The following is a 20,330-nucleotide window of genomic DNA, read 5'->3' as shown; positions in this document are numbered from 1 at the left end:
AATTTTGGTATATTGAGTTTGATATTGGGAAGTGGGGTTTGCAAATTACAAAATAAGCATTTCTTATTCAATCTCCTAGGATAATAATCAGCTTGTTTAAAAAAAAAAAAAAGAAGACAATAAGCTTTTCCATTCTGGATCATGATGAAGTCCTATTAGTTACAGCAGGAACTGACAAAATACTATTCACGGACCAAATCCCTACCATCCCCTATTTCTGTAAATGAAAGGTTATTGGACCCCAGCCATTCCCATTCACTTAAGTAATGCCTATGGCTGTTTTCAGGCTACAACAGCAGAGTTAAGTAGTTGTATCAGAAATAGTATGGCCCACAAAGCCTAAAATATTTGCTGTCTGCCATTTTACACAAAATAATTTGCAGACCCTGGAATTAGAATAATGGTATGTGTTAGTCTTTCTGTTCATCGAACATGGATCTACAAAAATAAAGGTAATTTGGTTATGAATTAATAAGATTTTAGATGCACATTTTAAGACACCAAATCCAGGCACTTAAAATATAGAAGAAAATATGGAAAAGTAATTTAAGAAATCTTCGAATACAGAGGATTTAATGTTTAGTGTAATTCTAGGTTCTATGAAAGATTAGATTTAGAGCACCCAAGTACTTGCTGTTACAAAGGCACCTGCCTTATTTATGCAGTCCCTGCTTACACACAGCTGGAAAGTAGCCAGCTCCACAGAGTTTTGCCATAGAGTCTTTAAAAACCAGCAGTTATTCTGTGACCAGTTTCCATGGGGCTTTCCTGAAACAACTTTGTTACAGTTTCTGAATTAGACATCCGTTTAATTGGAAAATTCAAACTCTTAAAAATTTTTGGAAAACTATGTTATGTACATAGGCTTATTCTCTCAAATATAATCTTTATTACCACTGGACGTATGCCTTAATTCAGTTTGACATGAAAATAAGGGAAACATTCAGAAAGTAGCGATATTTTCTTTATCTCTACATCTTACCTAGAAACAGCTAATATCCTAAATCCTTTAAGAATCTCAAATCATCTAGTAATGTTTCAAATGGCATAGCTTTCTCTAACTATAAACTTTCTTTAAAAACTGTGTGTGGAACTCAGTATAGGAAAAGCCTTAGGACTAAAGACACAAGTTCCTCTTAACTAGGCCACTAAACCTGAGTTCCTAGTACCAATTACCTTCCTGTGGACTTCTTTTATGATACAGAAGCCTCCAATTTAATGCCGAAGCCGCTGATTTTAGGGCATTTTCTCATAGCTGAACCTAATCCTAACCAAGGGGGTACAGGTAGACTAGTTGAACTCTAAGGGACTGTGCCTCATGTGGTCCACACATCTTTGAGGGGTGGAGCTGTTGGAGGGAAATAAATAGAAGTATCTTTGTCAAGATAAAGCAGTGCTATTACAGAACTACAAGTTTTATAGTAATAAAGAATATAATGTTAAGACATGACTCACATTTATTTTTACACATTTTCCCTTATCTTTCTGAATCTTTCATCTTCTCATTTTATTTCCCGTGAAGCTGTTCTGTATTAGAGTCATTAGTGCTGTGCCAAGAATTTTTGTGCTGTGGTTCTTCAGGAGATTGTTCTTGAGGGAGGGTGGTAAGTGAGACACTGGACTGTCATCCAGCATCTCTGAGCTGCTGGAGAATCAGGAAGGTACATCTGTGTGGATGCAGTGACTACAGACTTGCACGGGACTTAGGGTCTTTCAGGGTAGGAAGTGCAATAGGCTGAGGACTCTTCACAGCACCCATACTTTCTACAGTAACCCTGATGGAAGTTCCATTAGTTGTATCAGAGTCCCTCTGTTTTTATAATTTTTTTTCAGATATTCAAAGGCTTTCACATCATTCCCTTCTCCTTAAACAGTTACTCTGTTATATTGAGGGTTTGTTAATTCATTTAATATATGTTCATTTAACACATACTGTGTGTTTGTGCAAGGTCCTAGGGATATTAGAATCATTAAGGAAACAGGTGTTTACAGTAATACATAAGAACTGAGAAATTAAGGATTAAGGAAGCCAATGTTAACTTTTTTTAATTGAACTGGCATGGTTAAAATGCAAAGACCATTAGTTTTAGGTTTTGTTGACCTGTTTTCAAATCCTGATTCAGTTACTTAATAGTTCTGTGAAACTTTGTGATATTTGCAAGGTTATTCTAAGTTGTAGAAATAAATATATGTAAAGCACTTAGTCCAGTGCCTGCTGAATAACTTATTTCTGCATTTGTCCTAAGTTATATACCACAAATTATTGTAGTTCCAAAGCCTATAAAGAGAAAGATCATTTCTCTGGCCCCTTACTTCACAGGACATGTGAAGAATAAATACTTTTTTTAAATGCATGAACTTTGTGATCACCCTGTAATGATAAAGAAATCATTAGTAAAAATCACATTTTACAATTTCGTGTCATAAAATTCACCCAAATTTTCATTAAAATAAAGGGTCTGTACAATTAGTATTTTAGGAACTTACAATATTTCTTATAAATATGCTGTTATACTAGTAATTCTGTCATCACTGATCTTAGACTTGTCAACTAAAAAGGGAATACTTCTCTATCTCTCTACGTCCCTCACTTCATGCTTCAGCATGCCAGTCATTTTAACCAAATTGTGGTTTATATCCAGAAGAGTAATGGTTATAACCTTTTTAAACATGAGATGTTTAAAAAGCATTCAAGTAGATCATCAGTAAACTGATTAATTATATTTTCTTTGACTCATTCATCATTACAACCTGAATTTTTTCTATGTGAACAATTCAAAAACTTCAATATTTAGAAAATAGTACCATGTTGTATTTAGCAGTTAAACTAAATAGCCAAAGAATTTGCTTTCCATTGAAATATTTTTCCTCTGATACTAAGTAGCGTAACTGCTGCTAAAAATAGAAACTGAAATTGGTCTAATGGCAAGACCATTGTAATTCTTCAAAAGTGTGAAAATTGATAGTTTAAATCAGAACTCTATACTGAGAAGGGTGTTGATCTTACTCTATTGTGACTTATCTTTCCAATTTTGCTCTTTGGTATGTGATAACTTCTAGACTTATTAATTCTGTTATAACTACTTTCAAAGTAAGAGAAGCTGATGTTACTCATAAAAAGTGTAAAAACACAGTTATCAACAGAACATTGAATCATTTTTGTACATTTTATGTAAATCATTCTAAATTATATTTAGGAAATACTAAACAATTACTTCCTTTCCTATCAAAAGAAAAAGCCCAGTGAAACAGAGTACAATAATGGTTGGGCAAGAAGCCCAATAAATTGTGCTGGCAGGAGAGTACAGTGATAGTGAGTGACAGCATGAGAAAAATGGATGTGTTCTTCCATCACTGCTGCTCTCCTCTCTGCTTAAATTAGACAAATAGCATGGACGGAAGGGGAACTAGGGACAATGCTCAGGGAACAGGAGCCGCTTCCACACAGCTAGCTCTGCCAGATTCATGTGAGTAATGGTGCACCTGCTTTTTGTTGTTGCTGTTGTTACTTAACCTTGTCATGGATACATTACTGTTTCTGTGGCACTTCTTTTGTGGGTTCTTACTCATATTACTTTCTTTATCATGGCTGTGCCGGATTGTCTGTTGGCAAGTCTGCACCATTTACCCCTTCTGCTCCTTGCTTGATACAGTGGCTTCCTGCGACGTGTGCGTGCTTTTTTTCCCCTCCTCTCATTGTGTCTTCTTGTGTCCCACTCCATCAGATGTGCAATTTAGATATCCAGAAGTCTATTACAGACAACTGATCTGTAGAGATTTCCTTTTGATTTGTTTGTGTCTGGTTCCCCCCCACCCCCATTTTCCCCTTCCCCTAATAGCAAAATTCCACACACTGAAACTGTTTTTACCTTCTCCTTTCACCTAGAGCTGTCTCTGCCTTAGGGAAGTCTCTTGTTTGAAAACATTTATGCTGAGATAAACATTCATTGATCTACTTAGTCAACTTTCAGTGAATTTTTGTTAAGATTCATAACACTGCCAAGTGGTATTATAGGACTGTTGTACATCAAACTAGTTAGATCATGAAGGTGAAATAGTCAAATGTATTTTCACCAAAACTACTATTTAAATCATACTATAATGCTTATGTTTATAAAATGCTCCTAAATGTTCTGTTGTAAAATATAGTTAATACAGGTGGCTTTAACTATGGGTTAATTATTTCAGCCCTTACCTTAGATGTGTTGTCATTAGAACACTTAAATGATGTAATTTTGAGCTTTGTACTGTTAAAATGTTTAAATGTATTCTCAAGACTAAACTTTGTAATGTGTTACATTTTAGGTCAGAAGACATGTCTTCATCTGCATGGCATCTTTCCTTACCTCTATGTGCCATACGATGGTTATGGACAACAGCCAGAAAGCTATCTGTCTCAGATGGCATTCAGTATCGACAGAGCACTTAATGTGGCTTTAGGCAATCCATCTTCCACTGCTCAGCACGTGTTCAAAGTGTCGTTAGTATCAGGAATGTAAGTATGTGATATTACCTTTTAAAATTTTTATTTGTCTGTATTTCTATTGCCATTCTAATTAAAAGAAAATATATCCAATTAAAATATGCTCTTCATTGCTCTTTTACTTCTAATCTTATGGAACTGGGGCAAATTTCTTGCCGTAAATTTTTAGAGTCAATTTTTATTGTAATACCATATAGATGTTTAACAATGATTTTTGTTTTAATCTTTTCTGTTTCTCTGCTTTCAAAAACTAGAAATTCAAGTAATTCATTCAACAAATATGAATTAAGCACCTCTGTGTGCCAGGCATTGCTCTAGGCATTTGGAGTATACTGGTGAACAAAACAATGATTTCTGCCCCCATGGAGGTTACATTTAGTAATGGGAAACAGAAAATACCAATAGATATAACATGAGATAAATGTATTTATTACATGGTAATTACTACTATAGAACAAAAGATGTGGGGCAGGATAAGAAGGATTAGTAGTATAGGATGGGGAAGTAGACTGGTGGCAATTTTATATAAGGTAATAAAGGGGAGGTCTTATTGACTAGCAGTTTGACATTTGAGCAAAGACTTAAATGTGAGGGAGTAGGAACAGCATAGATGCAGGTGGCTGGAATGGAGGGAGGAAAGGAGAGTAGGACAAAATGAGGTGAGGGAGATACGAGAGGATGGAGATCATGTTGGCCAATGGTGCCCAAAATACGATTTCCGTACTTTTGTTGCCAGGATCACCAACATCAACTTTTCCTGGTTTGACAGCCATGAGAATGTACCTCTGAGATCTCAAAATATAGAGAGTATAATTGAATAACAGCCCCAGCTGCTGCACTAAAATCCATCTATCATCCCGTAGCTGTAAAATTCCTTTCCATAGACTATATCCCAGCCTATGGTTCAGCATGGCAAACATATAAGGCAGTCCTGTTCCTGGGAGACACTTGAGGACTCCTGACAGCCTTTCTGAGCTTTCATTACAGTCACACTGCAATAGAAGACATCTCTACCAATCTTCCCTCTCTCCCTCTCTCCTTTACTTGGGATCAGACCTGTATCTAAGTCTGGTGGCTACTAAAGTTTGAGAACTTCTGCCATAGGCTGTTCTGAAGACTAGCATTTACTCTGAGCTATTCCATGATTTTGAGCAACCATTACCTAGCTTAAACCTAAAAGGATTACTTTAACAGCTATTAAGAATAGACCATAAAAGAATAAGGATGGAAGCAGAGAGAGCATTAGGACTCTGTTTCATTAATCTGAGTGAGAAAATACACTGGCTGGCACTAGGGTAATTGCAGGGGAGTAATGAGAAGTGGTTAGCTTCTGGATCTATTCTGAAAATTGAGTCAACAAGATTGGTTGTCTCATTGGATAATGGCTTTGAGAAGAATCAGGGATGACTACAAAAGTTTGAGTCTGTACTGCTAAAAGAATGGAAGGTGAAGGTAGAGCAGGCTGGCAGGAAAGATTTGGAGCTTATACTTGGACATAATGAGTTTGCTATGTTTGTATGAAATCCAAGTGGAGATCTTAAATCTGTATACTACTTCTACCTTAATCTAGCCTATCTTCTGGACCACTACAGTATCATTTTAATTGAATTCCCTTCTTCTATTCTTGCCTCACTCCAATGCCACAAAATTACTCTTCTTATAATGTATATTGATACTTTTAAAATCATTTAAAATCCTTGAGTGGCTTCACATTATTCTTGGAATAAAATTTAAACTTCTGACCACAGCCAGTGTGATCTGGCCCCTGCTACCTCTGTAACTTTGTTCACTATGTTCCATCCAGGAACATTGGTCTTTTAGTTTCTTTGATGTGCCAAGCTCTTTCCCACCTTTGTACATGCAGTTGCCTTTCCTTGAGTTCCCCATCCTTCTCCCATCCTTCAAATCCTCTAACCTGTCCAGAGAAGTTTTCTCTGACTTCTCCACTTTAAATAGATTAATTTATTTTGTATCTCAGCCTATTCCTTGTTTCCTTTAACACTTAAGAGAGTTTGCAGATATTTTAATTTTTTTGTTTATATGCTTAATTTTTATGTTTCTCCCACCATCAGGTAAGCCTCACAAGAAAAATGACCATATTTGTCTTGTTTATCATTATATGCTCAGCACCTTAAATGGTGTTAAGCCCCTTAGTGGATAGGGCTCAATAGCTATTTGGTTGAATAAGCAAATGAGGTGAAAGTTCATACCCCTCTTATGACAGCAGTAATTATGTTGAAGGTAATCATCAGCTCTGTATTCTAACTTTTTTATGTTTAGTGGTTTCTAAGAACTTTTTCATACATACTATTTCAAAGTCAAATCTCCAAACAGCCTAGTAAAATGAATAGTTAATTACCAATCTTTCTATATTTTTGATAGGTATTTGCTAAAGGCATTGGCATGTTTTTTAATAAGTCTGGATACCCAGGGCAAAAGATGAGCTATTCAATCTAATTTATGACTGCCATTTTTTTTTTCTCATACTTCAATGTTTTGGGGGAGGCTTTTTGCTTACCTAGATCCCTTTTTCCCTTACCATACATTCTAGTTTCTGGGATTCCTTTACTCCTTCAGTATTCCTTCTTTAAGATAGACAAGGTTGCATCACCTACCAAATTAAAATTTGTACAAGATGTATTAATTCCAGTCTCCCTAGACTATGCATTATCCTGAGGCTGAGTTAAGAGAGAGGACCACAACATGGCCTTAGCCTTATTTCTGGGATTCTTTGACACTTGGGTGTTAGGAATCTTTGAGTCAGCTTGGACTCCTGGTGACCCTACTAATAGTGATTTCACAATGTTTTATCTTTAACAGCCCTGCTTAGCTCCTATGCCTATGTAGGAGCATGCCTATGGCTTCTTCTATGGAGTTAGTCCATCTCATATTTGGTCTTCCCCTCTTCCTACTCCCTTCTATTTTTCTCAGCATTATTGTCTTTTCTAAGAACACTACCTTCTTGTGATGTGCCTAAAGTAGGACAGCTCCTATTAAGAGATTCTAAGTTCATCTAAGTTAATTAGCTGACATTTTTTCGTTATTTGTGCTTATTTTTCTTCTCATTGTTATATTAAAGAACTAACTTTAGTTACCAGATATAAATTTTTAAGCATAAAAATATCTGCCCTCAAACTCTTCTCCATTCTACTTTCTTCCCTCCACAGAGTCTCTCTGTTGAAATTTTTCTGGCAAAATCAACCACAGCCAACAATAGGAATTAAGGGTTGCCAGGACAATTATGCAGAGACTTGCTTGCTTGGCCAGAAGAAACACGAAACTGAAATTATGGAGTTTTCAGGTTATATTTTGGGGCAATAGATAAGAAAACAGAATCCTAGATTTATAAAATATTTTAGAGGTTTGATAGACTTATATTCAGTTTTTGAAATTGTGAGATTGTATATGTAAAAAACTAAAGATTGTTAACAAAACTGAAACAAAGCTAATGTGGACTACCAATTCAGATTTAATTGTTTCCCCCATTTATCTGGCTAAAGATAAGTCATATCTCCAGACAGAGAGGGATATTTATATATATGAAAAATACAGCATAAGGAATAAAGAGTTGAATTTTGCAAACGAGAGAGATAAGATTATTTAATATGTCTCTCACCCCTTTCTTCATGGCAAACAAAATGGGGTGTACAGCAGCAAACTGGACAGTGAGTTTTAAGTGTTATAAAAAACAAAAAGGCAAGGAAGGGTGAAGAGTAAGGGATAAGTAGTGATGGTCAGAGAAGGGCCTTCTGAGGAGGTAAGTTTAAGCAGAGACCTGAGTGCATATTGAAAACAAGTCATGCAAAGGTTTAGGGCAGAGAAAATGGAATGGCAAGTTACTTGAGAGTGGATCAAGTTGGAGGGGCTGAAATGTTTAGAATGGCTGGAGGAAAAAGGAAGAGTTGTATGATGTAAGATTGGAGCAAGTGGCAAGGGCGACATAAAGAACCTTTCAGACCTTGGTAAATAGTTGGATTTTTAAAAAATAGAAATTGCTTTACAGGAATCATATAGATGGCACTGATCTAAAGCTTTAAACAGCTTTTTTAAAAAGTTGTTTAAATATACTTCATATACTGACTCCACTGCCAAATTTCTCCTATATTTGATATCCACTAACTACATGGAAACATGATAGAGAGAAGTGGTGTCCTACTAAGACTAAGTTTTCTCTAGTGCCTATCATAAGAGGACACTTTTTAAAATGAAAGGTAAAGGACTGCCAGTCAAGATGGTGGGGAAGGCAGACATGGCTCACCTCTTGGCACAGCCACATCAAAATTACAACTAAAATGTAGAGCAATCATTGTTCAGAACTGTCAGAAATCGAGTTGAGTGCTTGCTGGTATGGCTCATTTGATTGAGTGCTGGCCTGAGAACCAAGGGGTCACCGGTTCAATTCCCAGTCAGGGCACATGTCTGGATTGTGGGGCCAGGTCCCCAGTAGGGAGTGTGTGAGGGGCAACCACACATTGATGTTTCTCTCCTCTCTTTCTCCCTACCTTCCCCTTTCTCTAAAAACACACTTAAAAAATCTTTAAATAAAAAGAAGAAATAGAGTTGAATGGAAGTATGACAACTATGGAATTAAAGAAACCATATCTATCCAGACTGGTAGGAGGAGCTTAGATGTAGAATGGGCTGGGCCCTCACCCACGTGTGGTGGATAAAAATTCAAGAGGGATATCTCAGGAGTCCCAGCCCCACACCAGACCCCCCAGCCCAGGGTTCCAGTTCTGGGAAGATAAGTCCCCACAACTTCTGGCCGCAAAAACCAGTGGGGATTAAGTTGGTGGAAGAAACTGCTGGAGCCCTAAGCAGTTCCTCTTAAAGAACCTACGCATGGACTCACCTACTCAGACTCACCCCCTCTGAGCTCTAGCACCAAGGTAGCAGCTTGAAAGGCACCAGTGGTATTACAGGGAGAAACTGAAGTATCTGGCATCAAGGTAAGCAGAGGCCATTGTCCCTTTCTTATACCCTCTACCCACAGAGGCAGCAAGCTGGTGCCATATCTCAGACTCCATCAACCTGGATAGCACTCTTTGACCCTCCTTGGAGATCCCCAGAGACTCAGTCCCACCCAACTTATGGGCCCACCCAAGCTGCTCTTTCATATGAATGACTGGTCTTGGCTCACGTTTCACAACTGCCCAAATCCTATCAAATAAGCAGTAGCTGGCCTCAGTGAGTCCCAGGCCCAGCAGTAGCAGCAGCCAGTTTAGTTTCACAGCTTGGCTTAGCCTGTGAATCTCCCAGTCCAACACAAGTAGCACAAGTAGTAGCCTTCTCAGATTGCTTTATAGTTTAGACAGGGTGGCCCTGGGCAAAACATAGGTGGGGGGCTGATACCCCCCCCAGCACACCCAGTGGATAGCTACAGACCACATCAGAGCACCACCACTCTGCCCTTGTACAGGTGATCCTCCATGGAGGGTAGAGGTTGGTGGTAAGTGGTCACAGCCAATCCTTGCAGCTGACTGGCCTGGGTAAATCCCTCCCATTGATCTGCCAACAACAACCAAAGCTCAACTACAAGAGGAGGGTGTACTCAGCCCACAGGAAGGGCATACTTTGAGTACCCAGCTTGGGTGATAGGGGAGGCTGTGCCACTGGACCCTACAGGTCACCAACTTCATTAGGCTGCACTAGGACACAGAATCAAAGCAGCTCTACTTAATACATAGAAATAAACACAGGGAAGCTACCAAAATGAGGAGGCAAAGAAACATGGCCCAAATGAAAGAACAAATCAAAACTCCAGAAAAAAAAACTAAATGAAATGAAGATAAGCATTGTCAGAAGTAGAGTTCAAAACACTGGTTATAGGGATGCTCAAGGAACTTAGTGAGGACCTGAACAGCATAAAAAAGATCCAGTCAGAAATGAAGAATACATGAACTGAAATAAAGAAAAAACAGGGAAACAATAGTAGAGTGGATGGAACTGATAATCAAATCAATGATTTGGAATATAAGGAAGCAAAAAACAACCAGTCAGAACAAGAAGAAGGAAAAAAGAATTTTAAAAAATGAGAGTATAAGGAGCCTGTGGGACAACTTCAAGAGGTTCAACATTCACCTCATAGGAGTACCAGAAAGAGAAGAAGAAGAGCAAGAAATTGGAAATCTGTTTGAAAAAATAATGGAAGAAAATTTCCCTAATTTGGTGAAGGAAATAGACATGCAATCCAGGAAGCACAGAGTCCCAAATAAGATGGATGCAAAGAGGCCCACTCCAAGACACATCATAATTAAAATGCCAAAGGTTAAAGATAGAATCTTAAAAGCTGTAAGAGAAAAGCAGTTAGTTACCTACAAAGGAGTTCCCATAAGACTGTCAAATGATTTCCAAAAAGAAACTTTGCAGGCTAGAAGGGATTAGCAAGAAATATTCAAAGCCATGAAAGGCAGGGTCCTACAGCCAAGATTGTTCTACCCAGCAAAGCTACCATTTAGAATCAAAGGCAGATAAAGAGCTTCCCATACAAGAAAAAACTAAAGGAGTTCATCATCACCAAACCATTATTATATGAAATGTTAAAGTGACTTATTTAAGAAAAAGAAGATCAAAACTATGAACAACAAAATGGCAAAAAATACAAATCTATCAACAGTTAAACCTAAAAAACAAATTAAGCAAACAAGAACAGAGACAGAATCATGGATATGGAGAGTGTTTTGATGGTTGTCAGGTCAAAGGGGGTTATGGGGAAATGGGTAAAGAGGTGAGGGGAGTAGGAAGTACCAATAGGTAGTTACAGAATAGCCACTGGGATATAAAGTACAGTATAGGAAGTGGAGTAGCCTAAGAACTTACATGCATGACCCATTGATGTGAACAACAGTGTGGGGATTGCCTGGCAGAGTAGGGGGTACTGGGTGGAGTAGGGGCAAAGAGAGAAAAATCAGGACAATTATAGTAGCATAATCAATAAGATATAATTAAAAAGAGGGTTATATCACAAAAACCAAAAATGAGTTAATATATATTTTAAAGATTTTATTTACTTTTAGAGAGAGGGGAAGGGAAGGAGACAGAGAGGGAGAGAAACAACATTGTGTGAGAGAGAAACAGTTGCCTATCATACACCCCCAACTGGGGACCTGGCCCATAACCCAGGCATGTGCCCTAAATTGAACCAGCGACCTTTTGGTTCGCAGGTCGCCGCTCAATCCAGTGAGCTGTGTCAGCCAGGGCTGAAAGTAATATTTTTAAAAAATGAAAGGTGATTGGGTATATCCACCTAAAGATTTAATCAATCACTTATTTACAGACATGCTAAGCAGGTGCACAACTATTTATTTAGTCTACAGATTCCTACCTGTTCACATATTGTTTCTATGTACATTGTCTCTGAAAAGAGTGATGTGTATGTCAGATGTACATATATAGTTGCACATCCTCCTGAAATGATGAAACATGATAGCCCAACTTACTTTGTCTTGTTTTGAGGACTTGTTTCCCTATCATATAGATTTTTGTTTCTTCCTGTCACATTCCAGTTGATGCTGTGCGAAAAACCCAGCCGCAACACAATTAGGGTCCTTAAGTAAGTCCATGGTTTTTTCAGTCTCCTAAGTTCCTGTCTACACAGGTTTCAAAGGCTTCATTTGAAACTTAAATGTGTGTGTGTGTAATAGTTATACACAAACATATACATAATAGATAAACTGTTTCTGCCTAATGAACTTGCAAAATTAATAAACATGGTTGAGGAAAATGATAAAATGCTGTTTGTTAAAGGACTTTGCAGATGAAGAACTTTTAGTTTTTGACAGAAAAAATGGTAAATGGGAGAACATGCTTGAAAGATCTGTTTTGTCTCATACAGGGTCAGAATAAAAAGTGCCACTTTTGAAGAATCATGATGATTTGCTGCTCTTTTTTTCCTCTAGTTTTTAAAAGTGGCATTTTTAAACTTTTTTTGAAAAGTAACCATATTTTAATATTTCACATGTTAACCTGTGGTAGGTTTTAATTGCAAAGGTCTTGGAGTTTTTGTATTGGGGCCAGGGTTTGGGGTAATATTTAATATAAGTAAGACTGAATTAGGTCAGCTGAGTTGAATTAGAGCAGTAAGTTACATTATTTCATCTCTGAATGAAGAAAATAATTTGATTTTCTTTCTTTTATTCCAGGCCTTTTTATGGTTATCATGAGAAGGAAAGATACTTTATGAAGATCTACCTTTATAATCCTGCAATGGTGAAAAGGTACAAAGTTCAATGAAATAAAAATATGAATAACTATCACTTAAGTATTTTAATAATAAAAAGAGAAATCTAGAAGAAAATCTTATGTAGTTTGTAGCATTAATAATGAGACCATAATAGGTACATCTATGCATTGGATATTTTAAGGGTGAAGGGACCTTGGTTTATAGCTCCTAACTGCTGCTTTTCTGTCTTAGATTTAGAGAGTTGTGGAAGTCGATAAGGAGACATCATGGCTGCCATGTATGATCTGAGTGCCCTGTTGGCCAGACCAGATGTTCAATACCAAGAAAAATTAGCTCTTTAGTTTCAAAAGAATGAAAAAAATATGTGAGAGTGAGGTCAGAATGGGAGGGTTTCTGAGGTCTCAGAATCCTGTTGACTCCTTATTGGTAGGTAGTTAGTGAAATTTTATATCCTGGATTTGTTGTTTGTTTTGTTTCTATTTGATTTTCTTACTTTTCTCATTAAGTCTCCCTTAAGACCTAAAGTTTATTCTCTCAATCATCCTGGAGCCAGTGTTACTGAGAGCAGGAAGGGCACGTATAGAGAAGACTTCAGTCATCCTTTAGGGTTCAAAACAGGTGTTTCTGTCCTACCCAGGGTAAAAGTAGCCCTGGAGAAGTAAGTGCTGAGTGTTGTTTTTTTCAGAAGAGCTGCTCTGCCAGTAGGAACTAGGTTCCAAAGGTAAACTTTCCGTAAGATACGAATTGGATGTTTCCCCAGAAGGTATTTAGGTACAAAGGAGATGAGGTTTTCCCCAAATTAGGCCATGAGTACACTGAATCACAGTGGTTATTTCCTTCTCTGGGTAACCAGTGAAAATTAGTTTTCTTTATTATCAGACCCCAACCTTACCCCAAACATTCCTGTTACGTCAGGTAACAAAACAGTTTTTAAGAATAGGCAGTGATGCGTTCCATCCCATATCCCCTCCAGTCACACTTTCTCATATCCATAGAGCAGCCCCTGTGGATTCTTAGCCAGTTTTGCATACACAGTGGCAAGAGTAAACATCAGTCACTTTTTTCTCATTTTTATCCCCAATTGTGCTAAGGGGGAACTATGAACAAAATCTGTGTAAGTCTTTTATAAATAACCTATAAACTATAGTTCTGCTTGAAGTATAAATATAACCTATTTTTCTTCCTGTGACTATAGCAATCAAATATCTAGTAAACTATTTCCGATAAGTTTGCTTTAAATTATATAGTCAGCTTCTTACAGTGCCTATCTGAAATTCCCCGATTGATTGATGGATTCATTAATTTATTTTTAATAAATACTTATAAAATGCCTACATTTTTTGATGTACTATGGTATTTGCTGGGTAAACATCAGTGAACAAAGTTTGTGTGGTTTCTGTTCTTAGGGATCTTATAGCCTAGCAGGGGAGACAGATAATAAACAAGTAACTTAAATATCTAACCTAAAATTATGATGTATGCTGTGAACGAAAAGAACAGAGTTCTGTGAAAGAAAACATTTTCTCTTGTATGTTATTTTTTAATAATACCTTTACATGTGAATCATTTGTTATGGTATTTGACTAATACATAGTGCAATGGTTAATACCCCAGACCAGATTACCTGCACTGAAAATCTGGCTCTACTACTTACTAGCTGGGTGACTTGGGAAATTTGTTTAATCTTTCTCATCTACAAATAGTGTTGATTTTGGTATACATTGTTCTGATAATCAAAATCTATAAATCACTCAGAACAGTGCTGCCATATTATAAGTTCTGTGTAAATATTGACTATAGTATAATATGTAAAATGTTAAAGTACAACTTTTGGACCTTACCCTCACTCACAACTCTCTTCCCTAGAGGCAGTCACTTTTAAGAGTTTGTATACATCCTTCTATTTTTTATATATATACATATATACACACAAATATATATGTACACATACACGCATGCACATATCCTCTTTTTTAAATTTCCATGCAAAATTGGTATCACACTAGAATGTAAGTCCACAAGGGCAAAGATTTTTCTGCTAAAGTTTACTGATGAATCCCCAGTTTTTAGAATAGTGTCTGGTGCATAGTAGTTAATGAATAACTATTTGTGAAGTGAATGAACACTATACTTATCATTTGGGGACTGGCTTCTTGATTCCTCTAGTTGTTCATCACCTATGATTTTTGCTTCCATTCTCCTTAAACTACTTACTCTATTGACCACACCCTAGAACTTCTCCTACCTCTGAGATTTTAAATGGAAGCATCTTGGTTTCTGACTACAATCTTCCAGGTCTTTTTTAACAAGTTTTTGAAATAATTTACATGTCACAAAATAAACATGATATATACACACACAATTTATGATTTTTAGGAAATGTATGGAGTTGTGCATCTATCAGTGTTAGAACCTATTCATGGTTCCAGCAAGATTTTTTGTCTCTTTTTTCTATCTTTTTAACTCTATCCCACTCTATTGGTTTTCAGCCTTCAAACTCCTTGGCCCCATTCTACTACTTCCACATTTTGTACCTCTCTCCTGCAACTAATTTCTTTTCTTTCCATCTTAGATTGTATTCTTTTACCTTTTCAACTCCTTTTCCTGTCAGGTGAAACCATCAATTCTGAATTAATCTATTTATTTACTTTCTGCTAAACTCTATTTTCTCATTACTGCAGGATACAAAAAAAAAAATCACAACAGATTGGGGTCACTGTAAATTCATGGTCCTCAACTACACCTGGGCCCTTCTCTTACCTGCCTTACTTCTACTTTTCTCTAATTAAGCCTCTGCTTATCATTCTCTACCTTCTTTATTCAAATGTTAAGTCCATCCTAAAGCTTTGCCTCCTACCTCATAGAGAAAGTAGAACCCGTCATACTAGAACATTGGTTGTTAAAGTGTGGACTGGGATTCCTGAGAGCTTTTGGGGGGATCTACACAATCAAAATTACTTTCATAGTGATACGAAGATGTGATTTGTCTTTTTCACTGTGTTCACTGGTTGGGGGGCTAAAATCCTGGCACCTTGGTCCATATCAGGGTAACGGCATAAAACTACAGTACCTTCCCCCCTTATTCATAGGACATATGTTCCAAGACCCCCAGTGGATGCTTGAAACTAGGGATAGTTCCAAATCCTATATATAGTATGCTGTATTTCTTCCTATACTTACATATGCTTTACCATTTTACTTTGGCATAGCTGAATTGCCAGCATCACTATTCTTACACTTTGGGACCATTATTAAGTAAAATAAGGGTTACTTGATCACAAGCACTGCAGTGTGACAGCAGTCAGTGTGATAACTGAGATGGCTACCAAGTGACTAACAGGCAGGTAGCATGTACAGCTGGGATATGCTGGACAAAGGGATGATTTACATCCTGGACAGGATGGAGCAGGACTACAAGAGATTTCATTGTGCCACTGAGAACAGCATGCAATTTGAAACTTTAGAATCGTCTGTTTCTGGAATTTTTTCTTCAATATTTTCAGACCATGGTTGACCTTGGATAACTGAAACCATGGAAAGCAAAAGTGGATAAGGATGAACAGCTGTACTTAGTAGTTGTATTTTTCACCACTGAACACTCACAGATTTAAAAAAGAAAAAAGCCAGTTTTACTTAAGAGCATTTATGAGAATATGGTAAAAATTACTAATTTTATTAAATCTTGACCCTTGAGTATACATGTTAATATTTCATGTGACAAAATGAAAGTAGGCAAGAAACACATCTTCTGTGTACTGAAAGTGTTATGAATGAATATCTCAAGGGAAAAGCACTTTTATGATTGTTTTTAGTTACAAGCTGAGCTAACCACTGTTTTTGTTAATGGAACACCATTTTTACTTGAAAGAACATCTGATAACTAAAAAAGTTACAGTGATCTGCCCATTTGACAGACATCTCAAAAATGAACAAAGTGAGCCTGTCACTTAAAGAAGAAAACTCACAGTATTTGTTGCTAATGATAAAATTTGACCTTTTAAGCCAAACACAGCATTAGAATTTTTGAAATAATATTGGTACTGTGAACTTTATTTTTTTTTAATTATTTTTTATTTTTCAATTACAGTTGACATGCAATGTTATATTAGTTTCTGGTGTACACCCTAGTGTACATTAGACATTATATAACTTACTAAGTGATGATCCCAATAAATCTCATACCTGTCTGACACCATGCATAGTTATTAGAACATTATTGACTGCATTCTCCATGCTGTACTTTACATCCCATGACTATTCTGTAACTACCAAGTTGTGCTTCTAAATCCCTTCACCTTTTTCACCCATCTCCCAACCCCTCTCCCAGCTGGCAACTGTCAAAATATTCTGTGAGTTCGTTTCTATTCTGTTTGTTCATTTATTTTGAGTTTTAGATTCAATTGCCACTTAATTGTTCATATCTTTTTTTCTCTCTTTTCTTAAAGAAGACACTTTAACATTTCATGTTATACTGGTTTAGTAGTGATGAACTCCTTTAGCTTTTTCTCATCTGGGAGATTCTTTGTGTGTCCTTTGATCCTAAATGACATCTTTCCTGGATAGAGTAATCTTGGTTGTAGGTCCTTGCTCTTCATCATTTTGAATATTTCTTGCCACTACCTTCTGGCATGTGAAGTTTCTGTTAAGAAATTAGCTGACAGTCTTATGGGAACTCCCTTGTAGGTAACTAACTGGTTTTCTCTTGCTGCTTTTAAGATTCTCTCTTCGTATTTAGCATTTTGCATTTTAATTATTATGTGTCCTGGTGTGAGTCTTTTGGGGTTCATCTTGTCTGGAACTCTCTGTGCTTCCTGAACTTATATCTGTTTCCTTCACCAAGTAAGGGAAGTTTTCTGTCATTTTTTCCAATAGGTTTTCAATTTCATGCTCTCTGTCTTCTCTATCCAGTATCCCCTTGATGTGAATGTTGGTATGCTTGAAGTTGTCCCAGAGGCTTCTTATACTGTCTTCATTTTTTTTTCTATTTTTTTTCTTTTTCTATGCTGATTGGGTGTTTTTTTTCTTATATTCCAAATTACTTATTTGATTCTCAGTGTAATCTATGTTCCTATTGATTAGTTATGAATTATTTTTCATTTCAGTTATTGTATCCTTCATTTCTGATTGGTTCTTTTTTATGGTTTCTATGTCTTTCGTGCTCTTGAAGTCCTCACTAAGTTCCTTGAGCACTCTTATAACCACTGTTTTGAACTCTGTATCTGGTAGTTTCTTTGTCTACTTTTGATTTAGTTCTTATTCTGGAGACTTCTGTTCTTTCATTTGGGACCTGTTTCTTTGTCTCGGCATTTTGATTGCTTCCCTAATGTTTGTTTCTATGTTTTAGGTAGGGCTGTTGTGTCTCCTGAACTTGTATGCTAGGTGTCCTGTAGGGCCTAGTGCCACAGCCTTGCCAGTCACTTGAGCTGGGCGCTCCAGGTGTACCCCTTTGTGGGCTGTGTACACCATCCTGTTAATAGTTCAGCCTTGATTACTGTTGGCATCACTGGGAGGGATTAACCACCTAGGCCAATCGGCTTTGAGGTCCAGCTGTGACTATAGTGGAGAAGGAGCTGCTGTGTAGGAGTCAAATCTACAAAGAAGAACTTGCTTCAGTGGGGTTTTGGTGCTCACCAAGTCCGCACCTCGAGTACATTGCTGGTGGATGTGGTAATGTTGCAATCTGGAATGGTCTGAAGCTGTTCACCACATGCACTGGCTCTGGGGCCTCCTAGGAGGGGCAAAGTCAGCCACTCCCTGTGCCCTACCTGGGGCTACCTTGTATGAGCTACAGAGCAATTTGCAGATGGCTGCTGCTTGTGTTGGGCTTGAAGGTGCCCAGAAGAGGTCAAACTGTGAATCAAGGTGGGCCTCTGCTAGTGCCAGGGCCACTTAGCAAGAAGTAAGGGGTATGCAGAGACCAGATGCTGCTTGTTTGAAAGATTTTAGGAAAGTCGGAAATATGAGGCAAGAGAGGCCAGTGACATGGAAAAGCCACTGGAAACGGCTTGGATGGGCCCACAGCTTGGTTGGGACAGGGTCTCAAGGAATCACCATGGTGGGGCAAACAGCGTGAGGTAGATTGGTGGAGACTTAGATATGGTGCCTACCTGTCAGCTCTGTGGGAGGGGGGTCTCAGAAAAGTAACAATGGCTTCTGCCAGCACTTTTGCCTGGCAGAAAGCTGTTCTCCTCCCCAGCTCTCGCTCTGATGATGTATGGCTCTGGTGCCTTTCAAGGTGCTGCCCCAGTTCTAGAGCTCAGAAGGAGTGAGTCTGTGTAAGTCCATGCATGGGCCCTTTAAAAGGAGCTACCTAGGACTCCAGAAGCCCTCTGTCTCACTCAGCCCCAGTCCCTGCTCTTTTTTACACCCAGAAGTTATGGGGACTTCCTGGCACTGGAACCCCGGGCTAGGGAGGTCTGATGTGGGGTTGGGATCCCCTCACTCCTCAGAGGGAACTTTCATAGTCAAGATACCTCTCACTATTTCAAACTGCCACATGTGGGTGAGATCATCCCATTTTGCATCTCCACCTCTCCTACCAGTCTCAATGCCGCTGCTTCTTTGAATCCTCAGTAGTAGGACTTTCATTCAGCTAAATTTCAGGCAGTTCTAAATGGTGGTTGTTGTATAGTTTAGTTGTATTTTTGATGTGGTTGTGGGAAGATTTGAGTACCAAGTTTACCTCTTTCCAGTACTGTGAAGTCCAGTATTGTGAACCTGAATAGCTTCCCATACTTAAGAGATTTGCCCTGGGTGGTGTGGTTCAGTAGATTGAGCACTGGTCTGTGAACCAAAAGGTCACCGGTTCGTTTCCTAGTCAGGGCACATACCTGGGTTGCAGTCCAGGTCCTCAGTTCAGGGTGCATGAGAGGCAACCACACATTGATGTGTCTCTCCCTCTCTTTCTCCCTCCCTTCCCCTCTCTCTAAAAATAAGTAAATAAAATGTTTTTAAAAAGAGAGATTTTTCTTATAAGATAGATGATGCTAACAAATAATTTTCATGTTGTTTAATGACATATATCAACATTTAGAAGATCTATTTAACTTAGTAGATCTGTATTTTCAAAATGACCAGTGTGTGATGTTAGAAAATCCTACATAGGGGGACTTCTGGCAAGATGGAGGAATAGGTGGACCCACCGTACCTCCACGCACAACCAAGATTAGAACAACAACAATTTACAGCCAGAATAACACCCAGAACTGACGGAGGATTTATCTGAATGGAAGTCGGACAGCCAAGAAGTTGAAGTAGACCCGTACATCCAGACTGGTAGGAGAGGACGAGCCTGGTGGGCGCGGGTCAGCGGCGTGCAGATGTCGGGGAAAAATTGGTGCGAACTTGGCGCGAGAGCCATTCGGAGCGTGCGGGAATGCAGCGGTGGTCCCTGAGTACGCAAGCTGCGGCTGGCAGACCCAGTGAGGCGGCAATTGTGGACCAGGGCAGAGCTCACAGCCCAGGATCCCAGAGAAGGGACTGAGATCCCAGGAGAACGGAAATACCGCCATTATTCCCTCCCGTTCCCGCTCCCGCCCCCACATATAACATCACAATCTAGCGACTGGGGTGCCCAGCCCCGGTGAACACCTAAGGCTTTGCCCCCCACCGTAACAAGAGCGACCAGACAGGAAGAAAAAGGAAAAAAAAAGGAGAGACATGTTT

General features: G+C 38.3%; 1 protein-coding gene across 3 annotated transcripts in view; it reads left to right on the top strand.

The window, feature by feature from the left end:
* Positions 1 to 20,330, top strand: part of REV3L (REV3 like, DNA directed polymerase zeta catalytic subunit) — a 170,608-nt gene that overhangs the window by 43,156 nt on the left and 107,122 nt on the right. For all 3 annotated transcript variants that reach the window (XM_045844182.1, XM_045844183.1, XM_045844184.1), the window contains exons 2-3: positions 4,306 to 4,495; positions 12,625 to 12,699. In XM_045844182.1, coding sequence (XP_045700138.1) covers positions 4,306 to 4,495; positions 12,625 to 12,699 — 265 coding nt within the window. The remainder of the gene's footprint in view (positions 1 to 4,305; positions 4,496 to 12,624; positions 12,700 to 20,330) is intronic.

This window comes from Phyllostomus hastatus, unplaced genomic scaffold (assembly GCF_019186645.2).
Source record: "Phyllostomus hastatus isolate PE091 unplaced genomic scaffold, TTU_PhHast_1.1 phas_contig_40, whole genome shotgun sequence".
NCBI classification, from domain to species: Eukaryota; Metazoa; Chordata; class Mammalia; order Chiroptera; family Phyllostomidae; genus Phyllostomus; species Phyllostomus hastatus.
This window is presented reverse-complemented; position numbering and strand designations above follow the sequence as displayed.